This window comes from Plectrocnemia conspersa, unplaced genomic scaffold (assembly GCF_051122295.1).
Source record: "Plectrocnemia conspersa isolate PC_06_02 unplaced genomic scaffold, ASM5112229v1 ptg000002l, whole genome shotgun sequence".
Taxonomy (NCBI): Eukaryota; Metazoa; Arthropoda; class Insecta; order Trichoptera; family Polycentropodidae; genus Plectrocnemia; species Plectrocnemia conspersa.
Genome location: NW_028277166.1, coordinates 6,645,772 through 6,670,970, shown reverse-complemented (window position 1 = coordinate 6,670,970; position 25,199 = coordinate 6,645,772). Strand labels below are relative to the sequence as shown.

Here is a 25,199-nt window from a genome sequence, read left to right as displayed (position 1 = left end):
CGTTGCACATATAGGCCATCGAGCGGTTAGATTTGAAAGTAAAATCAGAAAGGCGGATATACGAGAAGGATGACAATGAATAATCATAATATGACTTTATTTCCTTTGAGATAAAAAATACGTTTTTAAAATGTATTCATTCCTTAAAACTTGTTACATTTTTTTTATGATCAAGTGCATCTGTGCTAATAATTTACAATGCATTTTAACTTGTAAAGCATCCTTAGTTATGTAAAGAAAAACCCAAAATCATGGAGAGATCTGAACAAATGTCGATCACGGAAAAATCTAAAATAATAGCATATCTCGAAGAAAGTGTTTCAATTCCAGAGATAGCGTAAAAAGGGGGTTTAGTGGTTCTGCTATTTGAAAATTTATTAAAAAATATCGCGAAACAGAAATTCTAGATTGGGTTCAAGGGGGTGGTCGGAAGCGTATGACGTACCGCAGAATAAAGGATATCGTAAAAAAATATCGATTCAAAACGGCTGCTGAAATACAAAGCTGGATTTAAAGCGCGAAACCCAGCAAAAAATACTATTTACTGAGAAAATGAAAAAGAATCGCCTTGAATAAAAGCTCATCGCCATTGGATCGTTAAAGATTGGAGAAGAGTGGCTTTTTCCAACAAATCCAAATTTAATCTGTTCGGAGCAGATGGTAAACAACTGTGCGCCGTAGAAAAAGCGTAAGATTTCACCCCTTATGCATTAATCGATTCATCAAGCACTCACCCTATGTGATGATGATTTTGAGGTGCATGACAGCTTATGGATTGGGCTCTGTAAATTTCGTCCAGGGCACCATGAATGCAAAAAAATATAAATTGGTTGTATACAACGCTTTTATTCCCATCATACTGCTGAACCCATTTTGCAGGAAACAGACCCGAACTGTACAATTGAAAATTTATAGGCAATCATAAAACAACAATTAAGAAAAAAACGTTTAAAAAAATTAGCCGAACTGAAAAAAAACATATGGAAGTGTGGGAAGAGAAGATCGATCTTAAAATAATTGAAAATCTGTATTTATCGATGCCAGGTAGAATACAAGAATTTATTAAAAATGAAATTACATCAAAATAGTTTTGTTAAGATGCTATAAAAGTGTTTTATTTACAAGCTTCTAATTTTTAAATGTCCTCTATATTGCTTTCTATGAAGGAAAACAAAAAAGGTCGCGCGCGCGTGTTGAGTTGGAGGCTCGCCATTATGCACTTGTTGGGACGACGAAAAAATAGCTCTTTCCCAGAATCACGCAATTATGCATTCCTAATTTTACAATACCCGTATTTTTTTTTACAGTATTAACGGAAAACGAAAGTTAACTATTATAATTATCTATTATATATTCATAAACGTATGAAAAATTCATTAAAGTTGATAAAATATTCAAAATACGCATAAGAACCGCCATGTTAATTTTCAATTGGCCACAGCTGCCCTCACATCATAGGATGAATTCATATTCTTCAACAGCATTATAGGAATATAAACTTTAAATATAATTTTGTGATATAGATCCACATAGAATTAAAAAAAAATCAATTTAAAAATTACTGCTTCTTGTCAATTGAGTTAAATGAACGTGCTGCAACTGACATCATGTTCTGAATAAAAACTTTTTTTAAAAATTCATAGACTGGCGCTTTGATCCATTTGTTGAATTCTATCAGACTTGATGCAGAAACATTTTCATGACAAACCATTTTTTTCAAAATTCTTATGCACAAATCCTGTTTTAATATAATCAATTGTTTTATCTATAGATGGTATAGTACTATTAGTTAATGACAGCTTAATGGGAAATAATGCGATACAAATGCGGTATATCCAAGGAAAACTGCATTTCACGTGTCAAAGTGACAAATTGTGCCAGTATTTTATAATCAGATGGAGCAATTTTTATGTTTCTCTAACGGAGTTATTCCGAAATTATTACTTGTAAGCTTTCAATACGCATTACTAACTTGTTATTGCTCTATAAAACGCCAATCATTAAATAACAGTTTCAGTAGAATAATTCTGGAAATTCCAGGGAGCATTAGTTTCGCTTTTAATAGAGTATAATCAGAACAAGTGGGAAAATCCGATCTGCCATATGAATATTCATACGCGAGATAGTAGTAACAATTATTGTAACATTTGTTGTTCCAATGTGATAATTATAAATAAATCTGTGTTTGTGCATACAATATTATACAAATGTATATATTTCGATCGGACCGAACGTTACTCGATTCGAACGCAAATCCGGGATCTTGACCTCTGTACTATAATGAACGCGTGAATGTATACATACATATATAAATATCTTGCGGAAATGTGATGCTCATTATAAATATTGCGAAAAATATTAGTTGTCTACTATGTGTGTACACCTTTCATATATAGATCTGGCGAAGGTCAGCCAATGTGGACAATACGTGCAAATCTGACTGAAAATTTGCATTCAGTTTATCGACATTTGTGACAACCCTTGTGTGCTTTACATATTGCGGAAAATATGTAACTAAACTGCACGTGTATGCAATGGTAATATATACAAATCGAATGGAATTTTAAACATTATATAAACTAAACATAAGGCGTTTAAAAGGTTAAATTTTGTCGGTTTGTTTGTATCGTCGGATAAAGGTGAAACATGACGAATAAATAGTGTTTTAAAAAATACTTCTACACAAAGAAACTAATCATAATAAAAGTGTCAACGTGCTGTGTTGTTAAAACTATAAAATTAATCATCTACCGACATTTTAAAATATCCGTGTGATTATATTTACAATCCTTAATCAGTGGATGTTGGATTCCAAATAATGAACAAAACGTAGAAAACCTGTTCTAGGTTAATGAGTGTAAAACTATGACTTATGAATTGAGAAGGATAAAAAAATATTTCTTTGTATATTCACATCCTTGTTGAACAGTTTTTTAAATATAAATTAATAATAAACTGTGTATGAATGTATGTACATATGCAAATGGTTTTTCACCCTTTGTAATATACATGAACATAATCGCAATTTAATTGTAAAAACTCTCATATAAGAATATTGTACTCATTAAATCTTAGTTATAAATAGGAAATTTATGTAAAAAAACACCCAACGTATTGCGTCACAGAATTGGGTGTCTCAGCGTATCTCTGCTTATTCCAAGTCGAAAGCGAAGTGCTGTATCAAGTTTTGACTGAAGCGTTTTGACTGATGGAAATTACTGGCAGAAACGAATTGAGTTTATTGAGAATTATGAGAAGTACAGCTGTGGCCAATTGAAAGTTGAGATGGCGGTTCTTATACGTATTTTGATTATTTTATCAACTTTGATGCATTTTTTACACGTTTATGAATATATAATAAATAATTATAATTGTTAACTTTCGTTTTCCGTTAATACTTTAAAAAAAATACGGGTATTGTAAAATTAGGAATGCATAATTGCGTAATTCTGGGAAAGGTGTATTTTTTTCGTCGTCCTAGCAAGTGCATAATGGCGAGCCTCCAACTCAACACGCGCGCGCGATCTTTTTTGTTTCTTTTCATAGAAAGCAATATAGGGAACATTTAAAAATTATAAGCTTGTAAATAAAACACTTTTAATGCATCTTAACAAAATTATTTTGATGTAATTTCATTTTTAGTAAATTCTTGTATTCTGCCTGGCATCGATAAATACAGATTTTCAATTATTTTAAGATCGATCTTCTCTTCCCACACACTTATGATATGTTTTTTCAGCTCGGATAAATTTTTTGATCTTTTTTTCTTAATTGTTGTTTTATGATTGCCTAAAAATTTTCATTTGGATTTATGTCGGGCTGTTTTCTGGCCATGTTAATGATGTAATTCCATTAACTTTTTGAATTGTGTAATCTATAGAGGATTAATTTAGTGAGATTGAATGTAAAAACTATAATTGGACTCACAGAACAAGCTCGATGGCATGACGCAGAATCGTCTTGCAAAATGGGTTCAGCAGTAAGTTGGGAAATTCTTCAAGGGTTGGAATAAAATCGTTTTATACAACCAATTTATATTTTTTTGCATTCATGGTGCCCTGGACGAAATTTACAGAGCCCAATCCATAAGCTGTCATGCACCCCAAGATCATCACATAGGGTGAGTGCTCGATGAATCAATTAATGCATAAGGGATGAAATCTTTTGCTTTTCTACGGCGCAGTCCCCTACCATCTGCTCCAAGCAGATTCAATTTGGATTCGTCGGAGAAAGCCACTCTTCTCCGATCTTCGACGGTTCAATGTCAATGAGCTTTGCCCATTCAAGGCGATTCTTTTTGTTTTAAATCTAGCTTCAACCAAACGTCTATTCACTATCCGTCTCGAAATATTCGAGTTTGAAGTTTATTGCAATTCTGTTTGCAACAATTAACCTAATAAAATCGAATGTAAATGTTGTTATTAATGTATTTATCATATATGTATTTTCACTGGAAAATGTCACAATGCGTTTTTATAGTTTAAAATATAAATAACAATAATTAAATTAAGTTTTTTCTCTAATTTCATGTTTAAATCTGGGTGTGAGCACAGAACGCTATATTTTTGTTACGGTAGAGTGAGGGTTAATTAGGTATGAACAAAAAAAACTAGGATTTAGGAAGTCCAGAATTTACGTCATAAGTACTGGAAACAGTATTTTTTTATATTTAAACATGATTTATTATTTATTACAAATCTGACCTCCTCTTTACAAATATATAGATTTAACATTTCACACACACACACACACACACACACACACACACACACACACACACACACACACACACGCGCGCGCGCGCGCGCGCACACACGCACACTTAACCTTTCTTTTACTGTGATGTACACCGAGTGTACATGTCATCTTATTATGTGAATATATCTATAAATATGTTAAATAAAATGTTAATATTTTATGTATTCCTCCGTGACACAACATTATAATTACAATATATTAAGTAACAAAAATAAATATACTGACAAAAAATGGGATACTAATTCACTATTACAATGAAAAGTATGAGTATTGGCAGTCGGATTTTTACTTCGCACGGAAGTGATTTTCAACTTGATTTCTCAATATATTTTTTGTAAATAAAAATCAAGTACAATTTCTGGATTTATACAAAAAATATCCTCGTTTTTAGCAATTAAATCAGAATAATAATTGTTACGAAATAATACTGATTTTTATACATTTATAAATGTACACTGAGTGTACATCACCGGAGCGCGTAATATTTATAGTAATTAATAAGTAGCGAACACATACAATAAGTGTACACCATTGTAACATAAATTGTTACAGCTCTATATTATTGTCTAGCATGCTCGTTTAGAAGTCGGATGGATCATTCTCGAGCGCTGACGTCCTGGCCGCAACGGTTAAAAATAAAGGACGCAATCGTTACTCTCTAGGGCATGTTTTTTCATGTCAAGCTCTCATAATCTCGCGCACAGCGCTCGCCTAAGACTTATGTATAATAACCTATGGTAAATATAGGATTGTAAGTTGTAAGGGGATGTTTTTTTTACAAATCAAGGTTTGGGGGACTATCAAAATCAATGCATGTTTTCAAGGACAACATAACGAACTACTCGACGAGAAAGTATTATAAACATATAGAGGATAGTATGTCTAAAATATCTGCACAATAGTGATACCCGGATCCTTCCGAATTACTTCTTTAATCGCAGGACGAATTCGCAGAAAAGGTTGGCGATCGGCCACGTATCGATTGCGGAAAAGCCAGCGTGCGTAGAAAGCGGTCGTAGCGCGTCATCAACGCGTTATCTAAGCTTAGATATCGGACCCGAAAAAACCGCGACACACACATACACCTGTCCAATTCGTCACTTGCAACAAAAGCGACCTGCGACGACTTCGTGATCCACAAATCCAAGGCTCAACACCATTCAAAATCCTGCACGCGATTCTATTTTTCGCAGGTGATATCCAAATCCATGTGTTTGTGTGTGTGCGTTTGTCCGTCTGTACACACATAGCCAAAAATTCAGCTATAAATAACGATGCATCATCGTCATATTTTGCTCAAAAGTCGGGTCGCTAGAGTGGCGATGGTCCTCCTCTGGCTTCGGAAGGCCGAAAATGTCAGAAAGGTAAGTTTTTAGACAGCGACGATGGCCATCGGCGAGGCAGGCCCGGATCTCGGCCTTATTTACACATCCGCCTCAAGACAGAGCTCGAGTGCGCCGGCGGGCCTTCTCAAACTTTGTAAATAGCGAACCCCTCGAGGACGTAAATTATGTTTTGCATCGTATCACGATGCGTACTCGTTTCAGTCAAATCAAATTAAGACTATCGTGACCTAACAGGTTACCCCAATGCGTCACTATGATCAAAAAAATAATACGCCAAAAATATAATACAAATAAGATAAAAAATAAAACATAGTAAGAAAGAAAAAAATCATAACTACCAGCTCCAGCTCCTCATAGCTGACATTAAATATGTCAATGTACAATATTATGATTATCGAAGACGTTCCGGAACCCAACACTAGAATTCCTCGAGAATAGTAATAAACAACGTAAAGAGCAAAAGGCCCATGGTGGACTTTGAGGAATCCACGAAGGGGTAAAATATTCTTTTGACAGTCGGCTGCAAACTAGAGAGTAACAGAGTTAAATCATCCAAGCAAATGAGGTACGAATATTTTTTTAATAAAAATCTTATCGAAGGCCTCTTCAAAATCCGTATGTACGACGTTTACATGTATTCTCACATCGAGAGATTTTGTCGCAATGTTGGTGAAATACAGAAGGTTATTAACATTGGAATGGGAGGAATGAACATCTTATGTAACACACCTCTTATGCCTAGATAATTAACAGTTGCAAGTGAAGGGGTAAAGAGCAAGCATATATGTTATCTTTGATAACAAGGCATTTCAAATTCTGCTTAGTGCCTAGAGTTTTAGATATCTGTTTTTAATATAATACTTTCTTATATGTATTTAATACAGCTGTAACATCACAGTCGCTAGCCCAATGCGTTACAGCGAAGCGACGATGGCGTTTTGCGTTCCAACTGGTTTGCAATAAACACAACAATAACGAATCTATAGTATTATTATAAAACAACGTTTCTTGTGCAGGGTTCTCAATCGAATATTTGATTTTCAACTATACGAATATTCGTTTATAATATCTCGATTGAAATTTATAAAAATCTTAGAATGAAATTTGTATACCTGAACAACACAGGTAGTCGTTTTTTCTCTCAATATATCAGAGTGACTACTGCCGCTCTAAAATCGATGGTCATATATAAGCCTTTATTTTGTTTAGAAATACAAGATAATGAGATGCTACTTCTAAAATAAAATGCTTTTACGCCTACGAAAAACGTTTGTGAATAGAATGTTTATCGGCGGTAGATACTATGACCGAAATTCGCAGAATTCGTTCATTGAACGAAACAAAATATTAGAAAAGCCCACGCTTTATTATCGTTCAACGTTTATCTCAAAAACAGATGTATATCGCAAATTTTTTATTTTTTCAGTGGAATAATTCGATTGCGTTTAAATTATTTCTAGTTATTTAATTTATATGCAAATCCGCACAAAATAAACGCCGATATTCTATGTATTATATATCAAATTCGTTCCAAACATTATTAGCTATTGTAATAATATTAATAAATTCCATAAAATTATGTATTTAAAATGTTCCATCAATTTTACTAAATTAATTCAATGGCTGATCTTAATTCTGGTGATATGAAAAAGCTAAAATGACAGTATGTAAAATAATAAATTAAGCATTTTCCTTTTGAAGCCTTCACTGAACAGTTATGCATATTTTATAAAATTAAAAAAATTAAATGATTATTTAAAATAATTATTTTTAAAATAAATAATATTTTACAGGCAAAGATTTGATTTTTTGCACTAATTGGCTAAATAAATTAATATCGGTAATAATGGAAAATAAAATTATGTAATAAATATATTCGAATACTTCATCCATTTTTTATTCAATATTCGAATAGTTGAAAACTACGAATAATTGAGGCTAAGATTAGGGTTTCTGCATAATTATTAACGTCCGTGAGAGTTTAGAAGTTATCTTTTAAAGCCTGACGTAAAAAAATAATTCAATTGGAAAATGCTGCTTTTATCATGGACAATATTCGTAGGTTTACTTCAGCCAAAAAATAAATACTCTCCTCCTACTTCCAATATATTTTATTTTATAACAGTAGTTGTGTCTATCAGAAGCACAGCTATGTTTAATGATCGAAGTTCACATTTATGATTGAGAGCCATAAAAAATAGTAGCAAGACTCATTGTCCAGTAGTCATTGGCATATCTTTTACAAATGCATAATTCAAACTACATTGGTGGTGGGTGTCTTTTTTATCTTCAAGTTTGAGTTACGGAAATTGCTTTGAATTGCCTTTCCACCGTGAATTTAACGTCGTAAATTGCTGAATGCAACCAGAATTTACTTTTATTTGACACGTTGAATAATCACCCACGCTTCGGACACTATTAATGGCACTATTTTTCGACCTCGCGCCTACACAAACGTCCCGACATTGCGAAAATGTAAAAAAAAAACACCACCAGTCTGCGTTTGCACAATGAGACTCTTGAAACGAAGAGAAGGCCTACTTTAACTGTTGGTTGAGGCGTTATATAATAATAGTACACAACGTCAACGCTATTTTCAACGGTAGTTTTCTCTGAACGTAGAAACCAACAAGAAAAAAATCCGATAGAATAGTTTTTGAAAGTTAATAATTTTTTTAGAGAGCACGCTGAAATTTTTAGACTGTAACGAGACACTTTCAGTTTTCATGCAATGTGTATGATTAAATTTAATCGATTTTATGAGATTTCAGTTCATTTTTTCAGAATTCCTTATCAAAATTAATTATTTTCAAATTAAACGCTTAAAAGCTATTAAGGTAATATTAATAAGAGAGAATATTTTTGTATCATATATTATGAAACGTGATAGATAAAAAATAAACATATTTTTAATATAACTAAAGAAGAAAATAAAAGTAGAACTACACGTTTGTTTATTTTGTATGAATACAACTATATCGCGTGTTATTCGTTGCGATAATACGACACGCAAATAATCTAATAATTATATTCTCCGTTGTCCGAAAGACGACGGCGGCCTGTGAAGCGATACTTTTATGCATTTCTGATAAATTGGAACACACCTGATTATTCTGATGTTATTTAGGGAGTTTTGTCAGTTAGTCTTATAAGTATTTTACTACTTCCTGGAGGTTTCAACCTGAGACCACCGTTGTTTATATAATATATTAACGATATACACATGGGCATTATACAGTTAAACATTTTGTTGTATGGTTTATGACTCTTTGTTGATTGATATATATTCCTTATGGAGATGAGCTACTGAAGACCGAAATGAGCTACTTTTTTTATTATCTGTAAAGAGATTTTCAGTAAATACTTGTGTAAATCTACATTTCAATAATATTAATGCAGCAATATTGAAATATGATCCTTAATTGAGGGTTCTAGTGGGGGCAAATATTATCTCATAAGAGACAAAACCATAGAAAATAATTCTGAGATACCTCTACAATTCAATTATAATCATTTCCTATACCTAAGCGCTTTGGATATTAGCTGTTTTTGTAGAAAGTTACACATTGCCGAGCATATCTTGGTGCTGTCAATTCTTTTATTTACGGGAATTTCCAGATTTGAGTTGCGGAACACTTTCGGGTAATGCGTCTAAAGCAACCATTCGTAGTACACAGGCATTGTACATTAATCAGTTCAATGTCAGTTCTATGAGGAGCTGGTCCGATTCATAATGTTTTATTATTATTTTAGTATTTTTTAAAGCGTACTGTTTTTTTTTAATTGAATAATGTTCGTTTGGTTTTTGAACATTGTGATGCATTGGGTAACCTGTTATGCAATGGTGCTATTATTTAAATATATAAATAAATAATTGAATCTATTTTTGTATGATATACAATATTATTCGAATATATATCAATTATTTTTGGTAGCTATTCCATTTAATTTTAAGAAATCAATAATATCTATCATCATCTGATTGATATTATTGATTTATTTAAACGTCTAGAAAGGTAAATTACACTAGCGAAAAAGCAATTTAAAACATATGTGCGCACTGTGGTTTTTAAATTTAAATTATATAAGGACGGAATAGCGCAGTCCATGACGTCACAGACTAGTATCTCTGAGGTTGCGGGTTCTAGCCCCGACAGCGCCTCTAGAATTTTTAATTATAAAATTGCATTATTATTAAAAACTGACTTCATCTGCAGTGACAACACATAATAATTTATATTTAATATTACAGATGTCACCAATTCCCATACTTTCAGTCTGATGGTAAATATTTACTTGTATGTATTCATTATGCCTGTCAGTGTACAATATAAGATTAGGAAAATAAATTTAAATATTAATATTGCAAATGCTTTTTTGAATGAAGAGCAAAATTTAAAACAATTTTTTTTAAAATACGAGCGCAAAAAAGAATTGAATCAATGCATTAGAATGGAGTAAACACAATTAGCACCTTCAAGTAGTGACACACCAGAATAAAATCAAAGTCTGTAAATTTGTTAGGCGAGAATAGATTTATTATGTACTTTTTTCATTTAGTTATTGCACTTATTTATTTATGAATTCATTGTAAATCTTTCATCGCATCATGACATGCGTTGGCCCAATGCGTTACAATGGGGTAAACACAATAACAATGAGACAACATATTGAAATCTAAGTCTGTAAATAAGTGACATTTATTTTATTAATTATGAACTATCATTACATCACGGTATTAGGAAAATCTAGGAAAACCTAATCAATCAAAATTACAGCAATAAGCATTAAGGTAATTACGGGAATCGAATAGACTTATACCACTGGTCTATTATGTTGGTTATGATATGATCGAGACCGATTTAAGATTCGGTTTCAACCAAAAAATGAACATAAACCGAAACCAAACATATCCAAAATTTTGTTTGAAGTTTACAACTACACATTTATCATTTGTTTTTGTGACAAGTTTTGTTAAGTGAGTTGCGTCCTGTGAATGACATTTGTAAACTAAAGATTTAAAGAAGACCATCATGGAGCTTATTTAACACAGAAGCTTGTTGAACTGACGCATTCATCCCGTATTCTAAGTCAGTGATGCTTATACAGATATCACAACTATGGGTTGTGTGGCACATACTTTTCATAATAAAATATTAAGTCAATTACAAAAAAGTACAGGTTGATCCAATTCGAGTTTCCATTGTTGCACCACTGTAAATCAGACAGCTGTCAATAATCACGCGTGTTCAAAATGTTAAATGTTAGTTTGCAAAAACACATTTATGAAATCGTTTATTTAAACAAAATAACAATATCTATAAGTCAAGATGACGATAGTATATGTCATTCAGCTTGTTACGATGTTAAAAATAAATAAAAAATGTTAAATGGACAGAAAAGATGCTGTTTCCGCGAAAAAAATGTTAAATTTTATAAAAAAAAAACGCTTCATTTTATCACATTAACTATTTTATGTTCACGATTTAAAAGCATATTATATTGAAGCGCAGCAAATTTACGTCATGCAGATACATCAACTGTCGCTTTTCATTCATAAAAGTGATTCAATAGCTCTACAACTATAATTGTAGAGGTGCTACCTGAGGAAGAAATACTTTTTTCTATAGAAATGAGCTTCGCTAGTGAACTGTTGTTTAGCTCAGATGGACAAATCTATGCAGACAGATGATCAAAATCTTATATTTTTAGCGTACAATATAAGTGTTTAGTTACCATTAAGAATTACTAGGTTCATATCAGTAGGTCTATAGAATATGATACACTCATGGTAAATGGTTCGCCATCTCTGATCCAGATAGGAAGCAATTGTCTCACCGTATGTTTACACACGTGTCAAAAAACATAAATAACTACTCACACGCCTCGCACCACGTGTGTCTGTTTACATCGGCGGCCCACTTACCTCAGAACAGGGTCGCTCTTTAACTTCCGCCAAGTTTCGCGAGCTCTCTTACTACATCTCCAATTGAATAAAAAGAGCAGAACGATGTACTCGAAAATAGTCCACCCAGAAATAACAAAGTACAAGATCAGCCCGGTGCTGATCCGGGATATCGGTTTGAGAAGCTGCGCAGCTCTTGGCGAGAGGGCCTGCCTACCCAACTTGACCTACCAGTCTCTGTAGGTCGGTCGCTGACCTGCTTAATACAGGATATAATACAACAACCGAATTACGCTCAGACCAAATTGCACTGTGCCCGTTGCAATAATTACTACTGCCGTTTACTGCCTACCGTACATTATTCATGATGTTGCTGTTATTGTGTGTGTATGTATTATAATCTAGACGAGAAGATGATGAAGAGAAGTAGAAAAAAATGTTGGTCTCTTCTTAGATTTCCGAACGCGTCCGGTTGGCGACGACCGAATTTCGTGCTTCGAGGTCTATCCGCGACAGTGATAGTAAATCATTGGTTATTACAAATAATAGATTCTTAAAATTGCTAGTGTATCACAAAAATGCATTCAAGACGTGTACGTTTATAATTCAAACATAATCCGATGATATTAATTAAAGTGTAGCGACCACACGCAGATGATCACGCTTGAAAGGGCCTTATTCTCAAAACTTGCGTTAATTTACTGTGATCAAAATGATCAACAATTAAGACAATAGCGTAAAGGATTTAGACCACACACAGCCCTCGTTACGACCAGAAAAAATTCACTTTTGTGTGAAAATCAGTTTTGTTACAATTATGCGTTTATTTAACACATTATTATGACAAAAATCTGTGTTATTTAAAATGTCTTATTCTCTTGAACGCATTTTGCTGAGGTACATCGGTTGCAAAGTTCTGCTCTCTGCAAAGCAGAATCGAGATTTTTTTTTATTTTCGCGTTATATATAAAAATGTATAGTTTGATTTTTTTCTAAGTTAAAAATATCTATTGCAATCAACGAATATATCCTGAATTGTTGTAAAGAATGGTGTATGCATAAATAGTTCGTCAGAAAACTGTTATAAATAATAATTACGAGAGGTAAGCTAACAATACTGATGTATATACGTGTGTTGATTCAATTTCCTGTTATGTTTATCAATTATCCATTGAAATCCAAACGTTTACATTAATTGCACTACTCTTCATATAGGAGGGCTCAAAGTAAATTTTAGCAACTTTTATTACATTATAATTATTAAACTACTTTTATAGTCAAACAAATCACTTAGTTCACCCCTGCCCTTGGGATAATAAGGAAACGCTCGTTTGAGCGACTTCCTGATTTGACCCTGCATTATTGCATACATCAAATTAAAACACATTCGCTCTTCTGTCAAGTGTCGGCGTGACAAATTCAATATTAAAATTTGTCGCTCGCGTTGGGGTCACCAATTTGGGATTATGAATTATATGTAGGAATGGGAATAGCACGATTTGTCGAACTTGAAATGTTTTTACGTTGACAACAATAACAATAAAATTGCCACAGTTATTTATAATTAGAACAATTATATATAGGATTGTGTATAAAAATACAGGATATTTATATACTGAATAATTAACTTGTGGCGATAATATATATATATATATATATATATATAAAAAACTGATAAATTGGTATATTTTAATTCGTGAACGGATCGCGTGACTTTTTATCTAAACAGTAATTAATTACGGTGCATCATTCATCGTTTGCACAATTTTCGTTATCAAATCGAACGATGTCTGTGTCCTGTTCATTATAAAACGAGCACTATCATGAATTCACATTCATACGCGCGTTATATCAACATGATTAGAAAAAAATACATTAAATTGTTTATACGTATTTATAAATGTAGCGGCTGTTTTGTTTTGTGCGTACATTCATTCCGCGTTTCGCACTCATAATTCAATTGTACGCATGCAGTCTAATTAGAAGTCAAAGTTTAATAGATAAAAACTTAATTTTTGGTGATGATCTAATGAAACCAGCCAGAAATAAACTGCAATTATTTTGTTATCTTATAACGCCAGGTACCGTATTGTCTGCAACTTCATGCGCTCAATTCAAAAACAACATGACAGGCGTTTTCCCAATGCGTTACAACGCGAGGTAAACAACTACTAAATAAGATGTGAGACATCAGACTGAAAATCAGTGACATATATTTTATTAATTATAAACTTTATTTTATTTTATTTATAATATAGATTTTAATATTTCCTTGCAAAAATATAAATAAATCCAGAATGACTGTCTTTTCTGTGGTGTTATGGCAAATATTATGGTAAGTATTTATTATTTTATATATTTAACATTTCATAATTAATTAAATATGAAATGTTTTCGACATTATCTCTAGTATTTTTTAAAATTAGAAACTCTTCTAAGCTAATTTTGTGCATATTTTCACTTTAAATCATATGTTGTAAATAAATGATTAATATTAAAAAGTAAAATAAAGAGATCATAAATAACTCTTCTCACAGTTTTTTTCCCCATAACACGCTCGTGCGATATAAACTGGCACTGTTTCGACCCATCCTTACAAAATAAAACTAAATTACATGCAATTTAAAACTTATTGTGTACTAACAAACAACTCATGTAACATTGGAAGTTGTGACAGATCGACTACGATGTTGAAAAAGAAAGAGGAAGAGGAAGTATCAATCAATCAATTTTGACATTCAAATTCTTCTTCGTCTTATATTTGTGTTGCCACATCCTGCAGAATCGGGATATCACTCACCGTCATGGTGGTTCGTCCAGCTCAAGATCCCGAGAAAGGCGCGCCTCTCGGCGAAGATCGGGACGCACTGGTGCGGCACATGTCGCCGCGTGAGAGAAAACAGACGTTTAGAAAGGTCCGCCGCGACGGGGAAGGGCGCCCCGCGCGCCGCGGGTTGACAACCGCCGACGTAAACATGAAACGTTCCGACGCGCAGAACGCGAGCGTGACAGGGCGCAGCCCTCGCGTAAGTGCCTCGGGGCGCAGATCATCACCGCGGTCTCGTACCCGCGATTTACGTCGATCGCACTCGATCGCCAGCGAAACGACGCGCAACCAGCACTCTCGTCGCTTCTATGGTCACTGACGTCGGTGTTGCCGTTGCGCAAAATACATAAAACGTCAACGCCTCACGATCAAAACAAACATTGCGCCAACGTTACGTTGTAATATTGCGCAATACTATTATCGTTTTTCCCGTTATGGGGAAAATTCAGTTATATCGGGAAAACTTTTCTTAATAAATCGCTTGTTATTTATTTATTTTACCATTAGTTTATGATTTTTATATTATATTTTTACATACTAAAAAATTATAAAAAATGATCTCTATCGTGAATTTATATTTTAGCGCGCGCGCGTTATTGCAATGTGACTAACGTAATACATTTAATAGTTTAGAATCCATAATAGCTTATACAGAAATTACCAGGAGATTTAGTATGCACACCACCGATGTTTGCAATATGGTGTCAATGATATTCGGTTTTGTTATATGAAGCGCGCATAACAGAAATAATATCGACTAACAGCGATTTAAACAATGGTATAGTTCGTAGCGTTCTCAAATATGGCTCCATTGTTAGGATTCTAAGCGAAATCAAGTATTTATTTTACTTTTTATTAGAAAGGTTTAGGGAAAACTTCTCAGAAAGTAAACAGACGTAACTTTTTATTTATCAACAATAAAAAGTTAACACAAATTATGTGGGTAAATATTTACAACAGTGTTAAAACAAAGCCTTACCGTGTATATCAAAATATGGACCCAAATATTTTAACCATGTATACCGGGGAATTTGTGAAGTCACATGGTGTATGTATATTCGCTAACTATTCGCATTTACTAACTTCGAATATCTTATTCAGTAGCATAAATACACGTACATTTTACTATGTGTATCTATGATTTGAATTGTTTTCGCAATTACGATAACGGGACAATGCTAGGGGTAATTGTGACACTTTGTTTTATTCGGTAGCTTTTAGGAGTTCGCTAATCTTTAGCATGATAGATATTCCATTGCGTGCGTTTGTAGAGAGCAGACGTTCGCTCCGTGCGTCTCTCGCTCCCATCATACACAGTCTGACTCGCACTTCACGAAGATAGCCTACATCACAAAATACAGAAGTATATACTAACTTGAATAAACTTAAAATTATCAAAAATAAAACAATAAAAATAATATATAATACACCGTTTATTACTAACCTTAAAAAAAAACTACACTAGATATTTAATTCCTACCGTTAAAAAACATTGTTATTATAAAACTGAAAAATACTATACAATTATCTCGCAAAACCATGCAAATTCGCTAATCGCAAGAATCGACAAAACAAAACTTAAATTCAAATACAAACATAATATGCTCATACATTGTTGACACTCGCAGCGCATGGACGTATTAATATTGTATGGACGTCTTCAAATTGTTATCGCTATACATACGTAATGGTAACGATTGATAAATTATTGATTTTGCTAGCTTATAACTTTCACTATTTCAACATAAAAAAACATAGTAACATTTCTAATTTCTCTAAATTTGTTTAACATGTAGAAAGGAGTAATGATAAGTATATTGAACGAATATCCGCATCTTTTACTTTAGAGTAAATTGGCGGGGCTTACACCCAAAGTTTGTTTTTTTATTATTTCTCCTTTCCTTTTAAATTTGTAGAGAGTGTATGTATTTTCCCTTGAATTTTAACTTACGGATAATTTTTTTTTTATAATTTTTTATTACATATATAAATTTACCTATTGTAAGCAATGGAAATGGTATGTTGACGCCCATTCCGTCTATTGTATGCGTTCACGAGCACCGTATTAGGGCGTTCGGAAATATTAATATTTGACAAACCAGTAAGCTCCGATCGGCGAGACGTTACGAAACAATTAACTTTATGTAACAAAGTATTCATTTAAATGCTAAATTTCCCTAAATGATTCCTTGTTAAATAACATACAAATGTATTAGATAAATTTATATTTTGTCAGAAGAAATATTTAAAATGTATTATTTTTAAATTTTATTGATGTTGCTTCTTATAAGAAACATTTTGATAGAGCAATTTAGAAAAGCGGTTATTACATATAAAAATATGTAATATTCGAATTTTTTATTTTAATAAATATTGATTATATAGTTAGAATTATATTGAATATCCACGAGCTCATTGATTTTTTTCAGATTAATCTATGCACATATAACATTAAAAATATTTCCATTGAATTTAAGATTTCTCTATATGGCAACATTTTTGACAGATCGTTGCGTTTTCCTGTTGTCCTTGTCGGAATTGACGGTTGTACCTAAAGTCCGCCCAAACACATACATTTTACCTACGTAACTCAATCAGAGTAATTTAACCAATAATCTAATTGCTATTTTTCAACAAAGTAGAGTATTTTTTTAATGTTTTTGTTACGTTGACTTGCGTTTTATACTAATTGATTTTGACAGCAGTGGAAGAGCAGTAAACAACGTAAATTATATTTATATTCATTTATCGTTATATTCAGTAATATTTTAAGCTCTTTTACCATTTGATCGTGTATTTTTAGTTTAAATGTATTAAAAAAAGTTCATGATTCAGTTTGTGGATATTTAATATATATATATAACCTTCAAAAATGGGTGAAGAGCTGAGAAAGTATTTGAACCAACTCTTAGATAAGTAAGTTATTTAGTTTATGCTTATAATGATATTCATACATTTATGTTGTACTCTATTAACTGTATTATTTTAATTTTAGGGTAAACGGCTTGCATTGTATTCTGATAACGGACAGGGATGGAGTGCCTCTTATACGAGTGACAACAGACAGAGCGCCTCAACTTGCACTGAGATCAAATTTTATATCCACGTTCGGAATGGCTACTGATCAAGGGAGTAAATTAGGCTTGGGAAAGAACAAATCAGTCATTTGTATGTATTCAAATTATCAGGTGCGTAATATACATTGGGTACACAACATTTAAACAAACGCTCTTTATCTTATCTTGATATGTTTTTATTTATCTCTTGCAGGTTATTCAAATAAATAAGCTTCCTTTAATTATAACTTTCATCGGAAGTGATAATTGCAATACAGGCCATATATTATCTTTAGAGACGTTAATCGATCCATTATTAAATGATCTAAAATCAGCTGTAACTGAATCATGAAATAATGTTTTTTAAATATTTTATATTATATTATATATAACTTTAATCAATGTATTATTATAAATAATATGTATGTGAATAAATATTAAAATATATACATATAAATAATAGTGTTGATTAGTTTATGTCATTTGAATTATTCAACTTGATGTCAATTATTTTGACGTCTATTATATAAATTATATCTTGCAGGGATCTAAATAAATAATAGTCGTTTGGAGCAATATGAAGAATATAGTGGATAAGAAAAGAGTTCCCAAGAAAATCCATTGATTTTTTATCGTTTTATTAGATACACGAGAGCGAGCGCTGTCTTGGTGTAAAATTACTCTTCTTTAATTTATAAGGTAAGGTCTTTTTTATAGTCGCTTTTAAACGAATTAGCTGACCACACTATCACACACTCTCATGCCCTTCATATCACACCAAATGTATACATTATCTTATTGGGGTGTAATCCTGTTTTCGAGGTTGAAATTGAGGTTTGATTGCCACCCAGTCACTGCTGCATTTTTCGTTGCAGTAATAATTTGACTAAAATAAATCTTTCTCTCATCAATTATTGGCATATTGAGATAGTTAATGAGATACCCATATTATGCAAATTAACACCTTTCCTAAATTTTTAAATTATTGTGAACTGATGTAGGCGACACGTTGACACGACAACATGTATTGGAAATGGCAAAATTACGACTGAGAAATTAACAGGCTGCATTAAATTACCAGCCGTTTTTTATAGTATCACACACTCAAAAGAAAGATTGCTTCAATGCGTATTTCACGATATTACACATTATAAAAATCATCAATGGTTATGTGAACGTGCAATATTATCTGCAAAAAACGTGGATGTAAATGTTATTAACATCATTATTCCACATGTGTTACCAGGCGAAACATATACTTATAAATCAGTAGATACTGTTATGAATCAAGGCGAAGCAGTAAATTATCCAACTGTTCGTCTCCGTATTTGTATCCTAATACCTTTTTGTTAGCAACTTTGGGATACTATTAATTTATTACTACTCAATGAAACGCTTTCTATAGTTACTAATGGGTGACGTTGATAATCCATTAACACTCATTGATTTCCAATTTTAGTCTAGAATTCCTAGAGTTGCAATATACTTTATTCACCTTCACAGCAGCCAAGATGTCAGCACTTAAACACTCACTTCTAATATTAGTCATTCAGGTTCACAACAGACACAAAGGTGTTTTCAGCGATAACTAGAAAGAGCTAGTCAAATTATTGTGGGATGGTGCACATTTTTATAAACTGCTAATTTATGGAAAAGTAATTCGAATCAAAGTAGAATCTAAAGATTTTATAGAGGGTCTTATTTCTCCAATGATACAATTTTATTATAAGCTTATATAATTTTGTTATATAATAAATGTAATTTAAAATAAAAATTTTATGTTTATATTATATTTTCAATCATACTGGTGTCAATAAAGGTTCGCCATTTAATCCTAAAAGAACGTTAGTAGTCGTAAGTTGTGCCATATCTAATCTTGTCCTGACTGTAGCACTTCCAAGGTGCGGTGATATGACTAAAATAGCAATAAAAAAATACGAGATATATATTATACAATATATCATTTACTATAGATATATTAATTATTATATAATACATACAACAATTTGGAAGTGAAATCAATGGATTATCCTTTGGTAGCGGCTCAGGTGTTGTAACATCTAATCCTGCAGCAAATATAGTATTGTTTTTCAACGCATCCACTAATGCATCCTGATCGATAACATCTAAAAATAAAGGTAATTAAAAAATAAATCATTGAAATCATTATCAGCTAATCACTCACCTCCTCTGCTCACGTTTATCAGCACAGATGTTTTTTTCATCTTTGAAAGTGTTTCTGAGTTAATCAAGTGCTTAGTCTCATCGTTGAGAGCGCACGACAAGAATATGAAATCGCTATCTTTTAATAATTTCTCCAACGTTACAAAAACAGCACCTAGCTCTTTTCCTATATTAAAAAGATTTAATAAATGCTCAACTTACGCATTGAACGTTTAAATTTATTACCTTCTTCCTTTTCCTTATGTCCAGTATACAGAATTCGTCTGATGTCGAAACCGGACAGTCGTCTCGCAATCATCTGCCCGATGCCTCCCAAGCCGACAATACCCACAGTGCTTCGATTAATATCTTGTCCTAACATCTTTTGAGGACCTATCTCCCAAGTACCACTTTTAACCTGTTGAATACCTTCGTTCAAGCGGCGAGATGCAGAAATCATCAAAAGGATAGCTATATCCGCAACGGCATCGTTCAAAACATCTGGAGTATTCCCCAATGCGATTTTACGCTTTTTCAATTCTTTAACGTCGATATGATCTAATCCGGCAGACATCGTGGCTACAACTTTTAATTTTTTTCCTAAAATAATTAAAAAAATATCGTATTAATATATTGCCACGATTTTCATCATTGTGTAGACATACTTTACATGAAAGAAAATTGCATGTTTACTTTGATATATTTAATATTAATATTAGAACTTAGTAGAACTGAGTAAACTGAATCTTAGATACCACTGATGCTGATAAAACATTAAAGAAGAATAAAAAGTAATAATACATAAGAGAATTGAGATAAGAAAATAACCAACACTTGAAAGCGAATAAATAAACTGCTACCATTATGAAAAGTTTTAAATCACCTCATATTCTGCGATTGCTACAGTTTTACAACAGTAAGAAAAATGTCTTTATAAACACTTACCGGCTTTATCCAGCATTTCTTTTCCCAAATATACTTTGGTGCACCAAATAATGCCGTCGACACCAGAGATCAATTTCTCAATCTCGGCTTTATTCGCATCCTTATCCCCAAATCCATTGAGTGTCGATTGAATAACTTTACATCTATCATAAATTAAATTAATATGTGATCTTATATTCTTACGTAATCATTATATTAAAAATAAAATAATATTTATACCTGTCTCTCAATGTTTCTAATTCAGATTCTGGGTAATCAGAGCTGGTGACTAGAACCTTCTTCTTGAAAAAACCGCGTTCTCCTTCCATAATTTAATATTTTAATTCGACGTTATGCAGCGAAAAACACTCCTACGTAGCTCTGCTGATTAATAATTGTGATTTTGGCGTTACTGCACTATTTATAAATAATATATAAGTTGATAAGGCGTACGTGTCTTATCTGTATTTTTATCTACCAAATATCCCGAAACGTTGGTTAGTCTCGGTATATATTGAATTTATATTGAATATAATATAAACTGAGAATTTAAAAATACTGAGTAGCATTTTTATCAATTAATGTAATACAGTTAGTCATTTATTATCGGAATTTTTGTATCACTTTACTTGACGTCATATTTAAACGAATAAATTTATTAGAAAATTAAAAAAAAACATACACTATGAATACTATGATAACATACATATCTTTTGGTACTACTATAAGTAGTAATTGTTGTTTTACGGTTGACATGAAAGGTAAATAGTCATATTTTGTTTTGAAATCAGGTTTTTTGCTATCCCAAAAAATACACTAGCTCCATATCAGTTTATTTTCGTTTTCGGTCGTGTAACAATCCCAAATTAAAAAATTGTTAATGGCTGAGTGTAATATTAATTTATGTCATTTCATCTTACATGAATTAACATGAAAAAATGAAGTAGTGTGGCAATAGCGACTGAAACATGCGATAAATGTATGGTTAATTTATCATTGGAAGATGTTTAGGTGTCGCATCATTTGTCACGTAAGTATTTAATTGATTATTGTTCGCCAGATAAAATTAAGAACCATTTTTGAAATAATGTTACATGAAAACGAATATCTGGTGAGCTCTATAAATATCATCGCTTTCTAACCTCAAACAATAATTAATGAGTGTGTAGTGTATTGTGAACTTTTAAAATCGACGAGACAATAAACACCACCGATAAGTACATACTGTGGGGGTCTATTTATCTATTTATTTATTCATTCATAATGATTAAAATTTAGTGGCACTCTGGTAACACTGACATGACGGTGGCAGAGGGCAGCTCATTCTTTTAGTGGACTTCGACGGGACAGCGGTTGGTGGTGCCTCGTCCACTATGCACTAACATATATTTAATTAACAAACTTGTAACTATTATAAACTCTCAATATAATACTACTTCAGCGGCTCAATCTGTGTGTAATTCTAATCCAAGCCTCGGCAACCTTTTTTGGCTGCGGGTCAAAATAATTAAAATGTGACTATTAAAAATACTATTCGGGTCAGTAAATATTTTTGGTCCTAACAACCATATACGTGGTCTAGTCGTGACATCATAACACGTTAAAAAAATGATATTTGCAGAACTGAAATGGGTCACTTCAATTCATCAAACGGGTCACTTGGTGACCCGCGGGTCATAGGTTGCCGAGACCTGTTCTAACCCATCACCATCTGTCCTCCGAAGTACTATTAGCAATTAAATAATTTTAACTTGGCACTAATATAAGAACGGCAGTTTTTATTGAATCGAAAGGACATTATTTTCCACCACGATACTACCAGACTATGCTTGGCTTTTATCAATTGATTGACATGAAATGAAAATTTAGCGATTACCATTTATTTAGAACTCTGTAACATTATTTGAACAGTAGAAAATAATTATGTGGAAGTCAAAATATTGCAAGTTTTGAACGAAATTTGATTAATGAATTAATATGTAGAATAAGGTTATATATAATACTGACAATATATAATTAATACGTTGTTAAAATAGTAAAGTTTTTTATTATTGAAACACGGCAATTACTTCTGCATTAACCTATTACGTTGGTATATCTGAACGTCAGGCTGAAAGTCTGACGTCATACGCCCGTGTACTAAAAATATATCTTGCCACAGTACAGTGCTCTTTATATCTAGTTTTTGCTGGCCGAGTCACTCGTTTTACTACTCGGCCAACTACTATAGTTTGTGTACAGAAAAATTTACTATTTGTCAGTTCATTCTGTGGGTGTAAACTAGGATATGTAAATCTTAAGTCCACTTTTACATTTTGGATTTCTTAGTCCTCTAAATGTATTGCACAAAGTCTTGTTACACAAAATCAAGTCTTGTTTTTGTCTTACACACAAAAACACTTCTCACACGCATGCGCAAGCGCAATACAGTGCTGTTTATACTGGTGAACTTTAGTCAAATCGTGTTCGGAAGCGCGCTCCAAATTCATAAAAAATATTGTTAAATTGATTTATTATACGCACTATAATGTTTTTCATAAAACACTTTATAAAATTAAAATATTGTAGCTTATTTGACGGCGCCACAAAAAAAAGTAGTATACGTTCACCCTACAAATATAATTTAATATCACAGGACCACAAATCACACTTTTTTAATTAGCAAAAAGACAAATATTAAAAAAACTGCAACACTAAAATAACTAGTTTTTAATTTCAAGTGAATTCACAATGTTTTGCAAGAAAATCCAAAAGCTTTATTAACGTCTATGCTGTTATTTTATAATAAATAATAATTGTAATGGCAGCTTATGAACAACATTTCTGAAAAAATTAACAGCAAATGAGCAATGTGATTTTATTTAAAAATAAGTATAATCTGATTAATTTAGAGCATGATCAACATATTTGTTATGGCCAACAGGCGAGGCGAACTAGCAGCGTCTCGTGTGCCAGAATAAAGGTACAAAGACCGTTAACAATTGAAATATGGCCGTTCAATTTGATATTTTGGCTAATGTGTGATGACGAATTGGCAATGAGACAAATTAGATTACATGGTATTTAACGTACATAATTACGTACGGATAGGCGATGCATAAGACGGTAGAAGACGTCTTTCAGATGTCTCATTAATAAACTAGTTTTCCACTACCGATCCGACTCAGTGTTGCCAGCGCAGCTTCATGTTTGCCAGCCATTTTTTAATTGTTCGTCGTGCGGCATGCATTTAAGGTCGGCAATATGAAGTAAACAAAAGTTATTATGCAGTGTAATCATATCGGAAAGCATTTTCATCGGTAGATATATATTTTTACCAGTGAAAATATAATCTATTTGGCAGAAGTTAGTAAAATTATATGATTTAAGCTTTTTCATATGTAGAAGTATATACATTTACATACATACTTAATTTATTTACATGCGATGTATACATGTTACAGTGAATGTATATTTTTTTAGTGAAAATATATTTTCACTAGTAAATACCTGTTTATACAAGTGAAAACACGATTTAACTAATAGGTGCTAGTGAAATTATATGCTGCTCTATAATGTCTATGAACTCAATTTGACAGTTGCGAAACGTTCATTTGCTTTCAAACCCAAACCTAACCTAATGAAGGTTCTAAGACTAATTATAGTATATATGTCGCATCGCGCATATTGCTTCATAGTTTGTCTGCACTTTGATATTAAACTATGTTTTAAAAATATGATAGCTATCCTTACCGACATTAGTACGGATATCTGATATGAGAGTATCGGTCGAAGTATATTGAAACCGAATTTTGGTCAACAGGAGAGCGCAAAAACAATTATCTATATTCCGACCTGATGGTACGAAGTGACTGATTTCTGAATTGTGTAAAACCAAGACTGTGGAGTTGGGGACGTAAAAAATCGGCCGACTCCTACTCATTTTTAACCCTTTCCACCCCGACCAATAATTTTTTAATTGTTCGTCGTGCAGCATGCGTTTAAGGTCGGTAATATGAAGTAAACCAAAGTTATTATGCACTTAATCAAATACCCAACAACAGCTGACCGGCCACCGGCCGGGGTGGTCACACGTAGACCCATACAATGGCGTGGCAGTAATCCAAGCGAATGACACCAGGGTCATGTTTCTACACTGGTCATATTTACATATTAGAAATAATATTTATTTAATTATTGTTTTAAATATTATTATAATTATTGTTTGTTCTTTATTTACA

At 32.4% G+C, this 25,199-nt stretch overlaps 3 protein-coding genes across 4 annotated transcripts in view; 1 reads left to right on the top strand and 2 right to left on the bottom strand.

The window, feature by feature from the left end:
• The window catches only part of LOC148237475 (endoribonuclease rege-1-like), a 28,784-nt gene extending 13,542 nt beyond the window's left edge, over positions 1-15,242 (bottom strand). The window contains exon 1 of the mRNA XM_088205837.1: positions 14,810-15,242. Within this exon, the coding sequence (XP_088061963.1) occupies positions 14,810-14,815 (6 nt within the window). The 5' untranslated portion in view covers positions 14,816-15,242. The remainder of the gene's footprint in view (positions 1-14,809) is intronic.
• A 2,070-nt stretch (positions 15,243-17,312) lies between these two features.
• On the top strand, positions 17,313-18,359 carry Lamtor3 (Late endosomal/lysosomal adaptor, MAPK and MTOR activator 3). Its single transcript, XM_088206109.1, has 4 exons — positions 17,313-17,560; positions 17,640-17,752; positions 17,832-18,024; positions 18,107-18,359. Exons 2-4 carry the CDS (start codon positions 17,709-17,711, stop codon positions 18,242-18,244), a joined length of 375 nt encoding a protein of 124 aa, XP_088062235.1. The 5' UTR covers positions 17,313-17,560; positions 17,640-17,708; the 3' UTR covers positions 18,245-18,359.
• A 1,234-nt stretch (positions 18,360-19,593) lies between these two features.
• On the bottom strand, positions 19,594-24,082 carry LOC148237473 (glyoxylate reductase/hydroxypyruvate reductase-like). Of its 2 annotated transcripts, none has more exons than XM_088206108.1 (7): positions 24,064-24,082; positions 21,220-21,360; positions 21,001-21,143; positions 20,302-20,655; positions 20,078-20,242; positions 19,893-20,018; positions 19,594-19,807 (listed from the first exon to the last, which is right to left on the bottom strand). In XM_088206108.1, the coding sequence occupies exons 2-7, from the start codon at positions 21,306-21,308 to the stop codon at positions 19,692-19,694; spliced, it is 993 nt and encodes a 330-aa protein (XP_088062234.1). In that variant the 5' UTR covers positions 21,309-21,360; positions 24,064-24,082; the 3' UTR covers positions 19,594-19,691. The 2 variants fall into 2 exon arrangements, with proteins under 2 accessions (XP_088062234.1, XP_088062233.1); XM_088206107.1 differs by lacking the exon at positions 24,064-24,082 and adding an exon at positions 21,433-21,451.
• Between the last annotated feature and the right edge of the window lie 1,117 nt (positions 24,083-25,199).

Bases quoted from the DNA above. Each gene is read 5' to 3' on its own strand.
- Lamtor3 (XM_088206109.1), top strand. From the start codon at position 17,709: ATGGGTGAAGAGCTGAGAAAGTATTTGAACCAACTCTTAGATAA. The intron at 17,753-17,831 runs GTAAGTTATTTA...TTTTAATTTTAG, and splicing joins TTGAACCAACTCTTAGATAA to GGTAAACGGCTTGCATTGTA. The intron at 18,025-18,106 runs GTGCGTAATATA...TATCTCTTGCAG, and splicing joins GTATGTATTCAAATTATCAG to GTTATTCAAATAAATAAGCT.
- LOC148237473 (XM_088206108.1), bottom strand. From the start codon at position 21,308: ATGGAAGGAGAACGCGGTTTTTTCAAGAAGAAGGTTCTAGTCACCAGC. The intron at 21,144-21,219 runs GTATAAATATTA...AATTTATGATAG, and splicing joins TTAGAAACATTGAGAGACAG to ATGTAAAGTTATTCAATCGA. The intron at 20,243-20,301 runs GTAATAAATTTA...TTTTTAATATAG, and splicing joins ACATAAGGAAAAGGAAGAAG to GAAAAGAGCTAGGTGCTGTT.